Source organism: Marmota flaviventris, chromosome X (genome assembly GCF_047511675.1).
Source record: "Marmota flaviventris isolate mMarFla1 chromosome X, mMarFla1.hap1, whole genome shotgun sequence".
NCBI classification, from domain to species: domain Eukaryota; kingdom Metazoa; phylum Chordata; class Mammalia; order Rodentia; family Sciuridae; genus Marmota; species Marmota flaviventris.
Window position 1 is genome coordinate 132,857,590 of NC_092518.1, and position 10,337 is coordinate 132,867,926.

Sequence of the window (10,337 nt, forward strand, 5' to 3'; positions counted from 1 at the left end):
TTTGATATGTACAACTTTGTAATTGCTGCTACTTACAAAACCATTTAGGGTTCAATTGATAGTTAACAGAGTGAGCATCTTGTGTTTAATAAAATGACAAACATGTACTGCATTATATTAGAATGTCTATTATTGTAACTAATGTTATATTTAACTTAGGTAACTTAGGTTTGAGTTTTTTAACTGTAGGTAATGTAGGTTTGAGTTTTTTCTTCAGAGCCATCAGTATAACAGAGAGTGAAGAGACTTTTCAACAACTGCCACTTCTTGCTGTTGCTGTTTCAAAAAAGGAAATTTGGATAGCTGTTATACATATTTCTATATTTAAAATATTCTAAGGTTTATATCAATTCTTGGGTTTTGATATTAAACACAAGCTACTTACAGTCTCCCTAAGAATGTTTTCCTGCAACTCAGCCATTTCTTTTTTCACTTTACTTTGTTCACCAATAACAAGACTTTCATGATACTCCTCCAGGTCTTTGATACTCTAAAACAAAAAAAGTCAACTTCAGTTAGAAGCTTCCACTTCTTATTTCATATTCCAAATGTGTAAATTAAATTTCAAAAGTAACAACTTTTGATATTCAGAGAGTTTGCTATTAATTCAAACTGAAATTATAATTAATATATGCAGATATAAATATCCCCTTAACATTTCTTTCTATTTTTTTTTTTGTAGTGCCAAGGACTAACCCTATGGCTTCAACATGGTAGGTTTGTGCTCACACTGAGCTGCCTCACCAGCCCCAAGAAATTTTTTAAATGTCAGATCTGAGTGGAAGAATATTTTTATGAGAGGAACAACAATCACGTACTTAGTTTACAAAAATGGGTTGGTGAGCAGTTGTCAACATGGAACAGACATAGAAAGAGACTGGTAGACCTGCATTATGAAATGCCACACTTCTTAACAGGGTAATGACTTATTTGTTATCACTAACAGTTCATGTAACATGATTTCCTTAGAATAAAACAGGCTATCATATGACCCTTCTAAATCTTTATCATTCATTCAATAGTGACATCCAGTACACTATGGAAAAAGTACTGGGTTACATGCTGTGGGAGAATTAAAAAATGACTACAATCTCTTCTGTATTCATATATATGAGCAAAAATTTAAACAGAAATAATATAAAAACTTTAAAATAGGTATGGAAGAAGAATTTATTGGGGTATGTAGCTGACAAGCAAGGTTCAGTGAGATTTAGAGGGCAAAATAATAAAATGTCAATAGGTAAATAAAAGAAGTTAAAAATACTGTAGGGGAAGAACATAAGCAAAATGAGGAAATGTAATGGTGAGTTCCTGCACATGGGGTATCTGAATAACAGAATTAAGAAGGGGAAGCCACTGATAGTTTTAGAAGAAGGAAGGGCCATGTTTTAGGAAGATGATACTACAAAATCTTGAAGGATGGATCGAGAAGAGAGAACTCAGAAAAAGAGTACTTTAATATTATAGGCAAGGAATAATGAAGTCCTGAACTAGGGCAGCAACAGCAGAAATTAAAGCAATAAAAGGTCCACTAGCATGGGCCAGGCTCTGGGTTCAATCCCCAGCACAGGAAAAAAAAAAGGTACCACAGCAGGGGTAAGACTACAGTAAGGGTAAGACCTACTGATAACTGGATGGGAAGGATAATTAAATTCAGGAGGCTAAATAATAAAGTTCCTACCATAACTATTAACATTTATCAATAACATTTAGAAGAAACTTTTCTATTTACTTCTTCATACCAACTTGTTAATGGTTCTAAGGGAACATTAGAGCTGCATGTTCTCAACTTGCAAGCTCTTTCTAAATAAGTGCTTTGTATACAGATGACTCTGAAGTTCCTGAAAGAATTTTTAGAATAATTTAATTATTTACTGAAACACCTCAATTAGTTAAGAGTGACATTTTAATGTACATCTTAAAGGGACTATTAAAAAGAACCCCCCAAAGGATTTTTAACTCCTAAATAATATGCATCTACATGAATAAGAGGTCAATGTTATTGAGGAAAATTAGCTGATGCGCAAATATGACAGAAGAACATTGCCAATTTACAAAGGGTTGATCTTCCACTTGTTTTTTCATCCTGGTAATCATAAGTTGGAACATAAAACCATTCTTACTCATTAATAATTCTATAAATAAATATGCCATAGAACACTTATGAACTACACTAGAAAATGAAAGAGTTACTGAGTAGTTATATTTGCCTACTTCCTATTTAATGAAAGCTGTCCATAGAAGACAAGTAAAAGAAAAGTAGAAATGATTTATCGACTTGCTGCTCTTCACTATATATTATCATTTTGAACATAAAAACATCATTATAGTGTTAATAAAGCATCAATGTTATGGACAAAATGTATATTTCTAGGTAAAATTCCCAATTTTACTTCTGTTTTAAATAACTCTCACAACTATTAATGGTTTCTAAAATTAAAAGTTCATGTAAAAATTATGGTAATTCTAGAAAAATAAATTTGAGATAGAGTATGATTAACAATTTTTAAACACATAATCAAACTGCTTCACCATAAATTCAGAAAGAACCAATCAGTCTTGTAATTCTACATATATATTGTATTTGATGAGAATGTATTGTTTACCAAGTACAACACAACAGACCTTTAGCAATTGCTCGTACAAATTTTTAATTTCTTTAACTTTCTCACGCTGAATAATTCTAGATTGAAGAAAAAGCTTTCTTTGCTCTTGAAACATATTCTAAAAAGATAAAATAAAGTGATAAAATTTGAATAAAATTTAACATTTAAAAAACAAATCTATAAATCTTAGTTGAAAGAAATACACTTTAAATTAATAACTGTTAATTTGTTTTAATGTTTATATCCAATTTTAAATAATTGCATTTCAACTCCAATAAACCCAAACAAAATAATATAATCATCTTTTGTATCACTCATTGAATAGGACATTTTCTTACCAATATTCAAATAAATGTATTAATTATTGATTTCAAATTCAACAGATGACCCTTCTAATAATCTGTTTACCACAAGCAGATAAAATCTAAAGTCCTACCTAGCAGAAATTAAGTAGGGAATATTTCTTCTTATCCAATATTCAAAAATAATACTAATTCCTGCTCATTTCAATATACACAGGGCTGGAACTTCCAGTGATGCAAGCCTCTCTATTCCTTGACCCACTCTCCAATAATAATTTCATACTGTTCCCTACTTGCCACTCCCAGAGTCAAACTCTAGATTTTTCATGCTCAATAACTGCAGAATTACATAATACAAACAATAGCAAAGATATATAGGAAACTTATGTTAAAACACTGTTTTGAAGCATTTTAAACTAACTCATCAAAAAAGAACCCATTTACTACTCAAAACAACTTCGTGAGGTAGATACTCTTAGTGTGTCCTCTTTCACTAAAAAGAAAACAGAGCGCAGATATAAATAATTTGCTGGTGGTTTCATAGTGAGCAGCTAGCTGAAGTACTTTTGGATCCCAAACAGTCTGATTCCAGAGTCCAGGCTCCTGACCACTGTACTGCACCATATCTCCATTTTTACAACATTCAGCCACTTCCCTACCTTTGTAAGTCACTCTCTTCAATATTGTGGCTCAGTAGTCTTAAAAGACCTAAATTCCCTCGAATGGAGCACTTTTCACTGTCTAATATGCTGTCCCCATGTCCTCACTTTTCTCAGTCCCAGAGGACATTCCATAGTCATCAGACACCCATCATTGCCTATACACTGTGACCCCTTCTCCTTTCATCAATGTACTTGGATAAACCCAAACCTCTCAAATCCAACTCTCTACATGTTCTGCCAAGCCAAGCTGCCTGCTCCCGCTGTAAAGTCATGATCTCTATGTTATGAACTGAAGTTGAACCCTATCGCCTCTTGGCATTTCTATTTCTCTTGTCTGTCTACAGAACCACTCTCGAGAAACAATTCCCTGCCTTCTCTTTTGTCCTGAAAGCAGCATCTGCTCCCCATCCTTAGTCCCAGATGATGACCTCACCACTTCTCTGAAGAAACACAAGCAATCCCAACAGGAAGTCCTGTCTCCCATCACCACATCTTCCATCCACCTTTGCCCAGCTAGCCTTAAGTCCTCTACCTTCTCTCCTGAATTTTTGCATGAACTGTTGCTACTTGAGATTTTGATATAATAGATTAATCATAAAGCTAAGCCTGATACCAACAGCTAGTTTTTCTTCTTGGTCCTCAGCTTTCTGTACTTCTATGTCCCACTGTTGAAACAAAGGCAGAAATTGCTGAGAATATTTATAATGAAGATTCTGCCTGTAAAACATAATAATGAACATGGTCATACTGCATAAAGGTATGAAAAATATATTCAAAACAAAAATGGTTGACATAATTTCACATAATTTATACCATGAAAGGAAAATAAAAGTAGCTAAAATCTTCTCATGAGAAAGAGAAAAGCAAAATGATTTACTCTCATTATAAAAATATTTATTCCTAAGTGACTACTAGAGAAGCTAGTTCACCTGCTTAACAGCTTGAAAACTGAGGACTGCAGTATAAATTTTCCACAAATACTTAATTGATATAAAAGCAGTTTAATTTTCAATTCCTCTTACTAAATAACATAGATTCTGGCATTAGAAGTTAGATTTAATGTGGATAACATATCCATTCACTGTGTAACACTTCCAGACAGGAATATTTCTCTTAACTATTTCTCCATATTGCCACAATTAATTTTGCAAAAAGAGCAGAGAATGAGATTCAGCTAAAAACATAAATTATTTGCAATATGAATTACCTTTTCTATATAACTGAATACTCTTAACACTCCCAGGATTGATGATTGGACATTTGTCTTATATTCAGTTAACATATTATAATAAATGTATATAAATCAACTTTATAGGGAAAATACTATTATCTCAAAGGCAAAAGAGGTAATCTTATTTTCTTCTAGGTAATATACTTCAGTACTGTGAAACTAAGGTTCGAAAATTATCTGTTTAGAGAAAATCAAGCAAAATACTTTGTCATATCAGGGATTGAACCCAGAGGCCCTCTACCACTGAGCCACACCCCCGCCCTTTTTATTTTAAGACAGAGTCTTAATAAATTTCTCAGGCTGGCCTTGAAGTTTCAATCCTTCTGCCTCAGTCTCCCAATTTGCTGGGATTATAGGTGTGCGCCACCACACCCAGCTACAAAACACATTTTTAATTGGAGATTCTAATAAATGCATGGTGATAACTGGAGTGCAAAGATTTATGCATGAATAGTTATATGTATATACACACACACACATATACCAGTATTGTGATTCCAAAAACAAAACAAAACTTTACCTTTGCTCTTGTTGTATTTTGCGAATATGCTCAATATTTTCATTAATAATTTTGAGAGAAGCATCTGTATTCATTTCAAACCATTTTCTTCTAGCAAGAAGAGCTTGTGTGATGTCAGCTATATATAAAATAAATTTTCATTAAGTGGCTATTGAAAATTACTTTGCTCCCATATATTCGTACCCATATGGGAAATGTTGATTCAGCAATATTGGAAAGACATTTAAAATTTATAAAACAGACATCATTTAAAAACAAGATTTGCTCACTTATATTATATGAACATATTTAGGTAATAGTAATACAATTCTCATTTATCAAACTGCAGGTCACCTTTTAAATTAGATAAAAATTCTAATAGTCAAAATAATTTATACTTTTTAAAAATGTATACAAAGAAGCATAAAAAAGAATTTAATTTCTTCTTGAGAAGCAGTTAATGAGTCAAATTTTATAATTTATTAAATGTCCTCTAATTCAAAGGACACTCCTAGGATGGAATATTGTTAGAGTTCATTTCATAAAATACACAAAAGTACTTTACTTAAGAAGTCTGTCAAAGAGCGAGAAATAAATATACTGTAATAAAAAATATTTATAAATCATGCAGTGGGTGATGCTTTTAACTATATTTTACTAAGAGACAGTGTTCATGGTTATAAGAATTTCAGGTTTACATAAGTAAATGAATATACATAAGAGCACTTTTTAAATATTTTCATGGATGTTGTAAAAGATGTTTATTTGTAACTGCAGTGTTTCTCATAAAATATTACAACTAGAAAGTAATACAGTACTAAGGATATGACTTTACATCAAGATCTACTACCAATAGCTATTTATCAATACTCATGGTGTCCATCTATAACAAATAATTAATTGCACACCTCACAATACAAGCACTTTTAGCACCAAATAAACCAAAGCTTTCAAAACATAATCCTTTGTATGAATTATCTCTATAGCAGAGCCAAAAGTTGATAAATACGCTGTTAACATTATAGACTTTACAGTATATAGAAATAAAAGAAATTTATTCAGTGTGTTTGTTTGCTTGTTTATTTATGGTACTGGGGATTGCCCAGGGGTGTTTTACTACTGAGTTACATCCCCAGTCCTTTTTTTAAATCTTATTTTGAAACTGGATCTCAGTAAGTTGATGAGGCTGGACTTGAACTTGCCATCTTCCTACCTTGGCTACCTGAGTTGCTGGGATCATAAACCTGTGCCAATACATCTAAAACAGTGTGGCTGACAATTAACAAGCAAATGGAAAATTTTTGAGTTTTTGGATACAATCATACATTTCTCACTAGGTATAAAATTGTCTTCAATTTTCTGCTGGGCGTGGTAGCATATACCTGTATTCCTAGAGGCTCAGGAGGCTGAGACAGGAAGATTGCAAGTTCAAAGCCAGTCTCAGTAACTTAGTGAGGCCCTAAGCAACTCAGTGAGACTCTGTCTTTAAATAAAGTACAAAAAAGGCCTGGGAATGTGACTCAGTGGTTAAGCACCCCTGAGTTCAATACCTGGTACCAAACAAACAAACAAAAAAGTAGTCTTCAATATTCTACTGCATGATTCACTAAAATAAAAATACTAACAGCTATTTCAGAGGAACTCTTAAGCATTGGTGCTCCAAAGATAAAAACTTCAGAAAGTCATAAAATTAAATTAAATACATAAAATTCTGTATACGGGAAAAAAGACTTTAGGCAGAGTCCTGAAGGCCAGTGTTTAGTAAATCCTACACTAACAGTTGTACAGTTGAACACAATTTTTTTAAGTAAAAATATCTTCCAAAACATACCTCTAACTTCCCATAACATCTTTTGTACATCCTCCCTATAAAAAAGTGACAGGAAATTTTTAAGTGAGGCAAAAAATTGTTACTATGGAAGAAGACCCCTAGGCACTTAAGGTTAGCTAGGTGCTGTGTGAGCAGAAGGCAGACTTTTCTGAAATCACACTATGTGGCACAGCAGGCTAAAACTGCTTTAAACACATTACCCCACAGCTTGCTCATGTCGTCCAGTGAGAGAAAAAACTAGGATTAGATTCTTATCATCCAACCATCACTCACGTTCTAACAATGTTGGCTTCAGACCTCCAATACAAGGGTTATTTATGTCAGTAAACAGTGAGGAGATATTAGAGAAGATTCCATCTTCGCTACCCCCAGCCCAAAGAAAAGAAATGGGGGTGGTCATACAAAACATGTGAAATGAAGTCTAAAACTTTAAAATAGATATAGCCCTCACTGTGTGACCTATCGTGAAGTACAGATTATCTCATCCAATGTTCTTTTCACATTTCAGTGCACAGGAACAAAAGCTCCACTCTTACCTGAGGCCTGCAAGTACCATGCTCTTCACATCAACAATTAAAATGGGTAGGGAAATCTATTAAGTCCAAATAGTCCATACTTGTGTAACATCCTGCCTCGGAGAACAAGGTGTCAAAGATGGTCCTGAGGTCCTCTGATGAATATTTCCTGGGATAAATGCCTTTGATTTGAAACCCTTTACTTAAACTACCAATATCTCCCAAAACGTACCTTGAAACTTGGCCAACATATTCCGTAGCTCATTCCTGTGAAGAAATTGCATCAGGTTTTTAAATGAATGTAGGCAAAACACCGCCCTTGGTTCTGCAGAAGGGCAGGAGGCCGAGCACATTAGGTCGACTAGATGATGTGTGAGCAGAAGGCGGACTTTTCTGAAATCACCCTATGTGACGCAGCAGGCAAAAAATGGCTTTAAACACATTACCCAATGTCTCGCTCCTGGCGACCTGTGAAAGAACTCTCCTCCCCACTGTCATCAAGTCCTGAACTGGTTGCTGCATAGAAAAGAGAAATGAAAGATGTTTTTCAAGCAAGTGTGCTATTTGATCCACTCGTTGCAGAGATATCCTCTCCCTTGTGCAATTTCCCTGGCTCTTCAGGCCAAGGAAAAGATCCTGATGCAGACAGACAGACAGAGGTGGAATCCCTTAGGTATAGGCCACAATAAATTTGGTCATGGCCTGGGGCCACTGGAAGGAGGCATCTGTACCAGGGCCAAAGTGCTTGTCCTGCACCTGGGACAAGTAGGAAGTGAGGGCTGCCAGGGGTTCAGAGGAGCAAGAACCGGAATCCCGTGAAGGTGCTTGAGACACAGGGGCTTCTCGGCGCTGGAAACGTGGGGTAGCCCCAACCCAGGGCCAGGAACTCCAGCCGCCCACGTGCTTCACGGCCCCACAGGACAAGAGGGGGAACACCTCTGACACGGGGATGCCCAGAACAGAGCCTCCCCGCTGGAGGGACCCCTGGGACAGGAGCGTTTTTCACCTGGGCACTCAAAGTCATAGATGGACAGGTCCTGAGGCTCCACCTGGGCCTTGGCAGCTCTCCCCAAGCTCTTCCTTGCCGTGGGTGCCATGGCGACGGCCGCCCTGTGTTGCACAGGAGCCCGCAAGCTCCAGAGGGCAGGGATGCACTAAAGAAGGTGGGAGGTGTCAGAGGAGAATCAGGGCATGGGGCTTTGGGGCTGGAGATTGGTGTGGCCTCGTGGCCTGACACATGCCCTGGAGCCAGGGGGAGGGGGAGGATGGTGCCAGGGTAGAGTCTCTCCCCCACCCAATGATGCCATGGTCATGTCCTGCCCCATCCAGTCCAGTCCTGCTACAGGAGGGCTGAAACCCAGGGGACAGGGGACAGGAAGGATGGCCCCAGGGTGAAGAGCCGCCCGGCCCCATCCAGTCTCTCCCTGCTGGATACCGAGGGACCCGAAGGAGAACCCCAGGGTCAAGTCCCCCCCCCCAAAAAAAAAAGTCCAGTCCCACCCGCTGGAACCCGAGGGGAAGGGAAGGATGGCCCCAGGGTCCAGTCCCACCTAGCTGGAACCTGAGAGGACATGGGAAGAATGGACCCAGGGTCCAGCCCTGCCCCACCCTGTCCTGTCCCTCTGGAACACTAGGAGAAGGGAAGGATGGCCCCAGGGTCGAGCCCGGCCTCGTCCTGTCCACTCCCACCTGTCCCGTCCAGTCCCACCCGGCTGCAACTGAGGAGACACTGGTAGGATGGCCCCAGGGTCGAGTCCAGCCCCGTCCCATCCAGTCCCACCCAGTTGGAACTGGAAGGGACACAGGAAGGATGGCTCCAGGGTCGGAGTCCCACCCCGCACCACCCTGCTGCACCACCTCGCCTGTCCAGTGCCCGTGCAGTTCCGCACCACCCCGCCCCGTCCAGTCCCACCCCCCTGTCCCATCCTTTCCCACCCCAACCTGTCCAGTCCCCGTCCCGTCCCGCTACACGAGGACTGGTACGAGCCCCAACTGCCCCGCGCCCCTCCAACCCTCCACCTCGGGCGCCTCTGCGGGATCTCACTGCTCGGGTCCCCAGATGACCCCGGCTGGTGGCCGCTGGGGAGGACAGACCCAAGGGCAGACGGTGGCCGCACAACCCACTAAATGACTCCTCAGTAAGTTCCGTGGGAAGGGACCCCTCTGCCTGCACCAGTCTGGCACACCAAGGGAGGACACAGCCCCTCTCTGTTCTCTCCCTTGGGAAAGCCCCAGGGTCGCCTCAGGGGCCCGCGTGTCCCCTGATGAGGGCGGCCCAGTGTTAGAGTCTGTAAACAAGTCAAAATAACACCTGGCATTTTGCCAGGGGAATGTTAGAGTTCATAAACAAGTCTGGATGGTGCCTGGAAAAATGCCAGAGGGAGTGGTTTGAGAAGTAACAAAAACAAGCCATTAAGTGTGGAGATTCCTTATTGGTTGACTGATGTATCTAGTTTATGCTAATTAAGATAAGCTGTGCGGAATGTATAAATACTGCTCCTGTCCTGCAATAAACGGCTTCCACTCCTGCTGTATCAACGTACACAAGTTATTCGTCACCCCCCGGTTATTTTGCTGCAGCCGGACTGCAGCAGATGGTGGCCCGTACGGGGAGCCCCGGGACACTCGGGGGTAAGTGACGAAAAAAGCTGCCCGTCCATAGATAGGACGGGAGCAAATCTGCTCGTCCCT

The 10,337-nt window shown here is 39.2% G+C and overlaps 1 protein-coding gene across 1 annotated transcript; it reads right to left on the reverse strand.

Annotated features, from left to right (window-relative positions):
* Positions 1-222: 222 nt before the first annotated feature.
* Positions 223-8,743, reverse strand: LOC139703177 (synaptonemal complex protein 3-like). Its single transcript, XM_071606107.1, has 8 exons — positions 8,653-8,743; positions 8,093-8,162; positions 7,879-7,913; positions 5,322-5,439; positions 4,188-4,287; positions 2,626-2,724; positions 386-490; positions 223-276 (listed from the first exon to the last, which is right to left on the reverse strand). The coding sequence occupies exons 1-8, from the start codon at positions 8,741-8,743 to the stop codon at positions 223-225; spliced, it is 672 nt and encodes a 223-aa protein (XP_071462208.1).
* Positions 8,744-10,337: the final 1,594 nt, after the last annotated feature.

Bases quoted from the DNA above. Each gene is read 5' to 3' on its own strand.
- LOC139703177 (XM_071606107.1), bottom strand. From the start codon at position 8,743: ATGGCACCCACGGCAAGGAAGAGCTTGGGGAGAGCTGCCAAGGCCCAG. The intron at 7,914-8,092 runs GTAATGTGTTTA...ATTTCTTCACAG, and splicing joins CGCCAGGAGCGAGACATTGG to GAATGAGCTACGGAATATGT. The intron at 277-385 runs GTAAGTAGCTTG...TTTTTGAAACAG, and splicing joins AAAACATTCTTAGGGAGACT to CAACAGCAAGAAGTGGCAGT.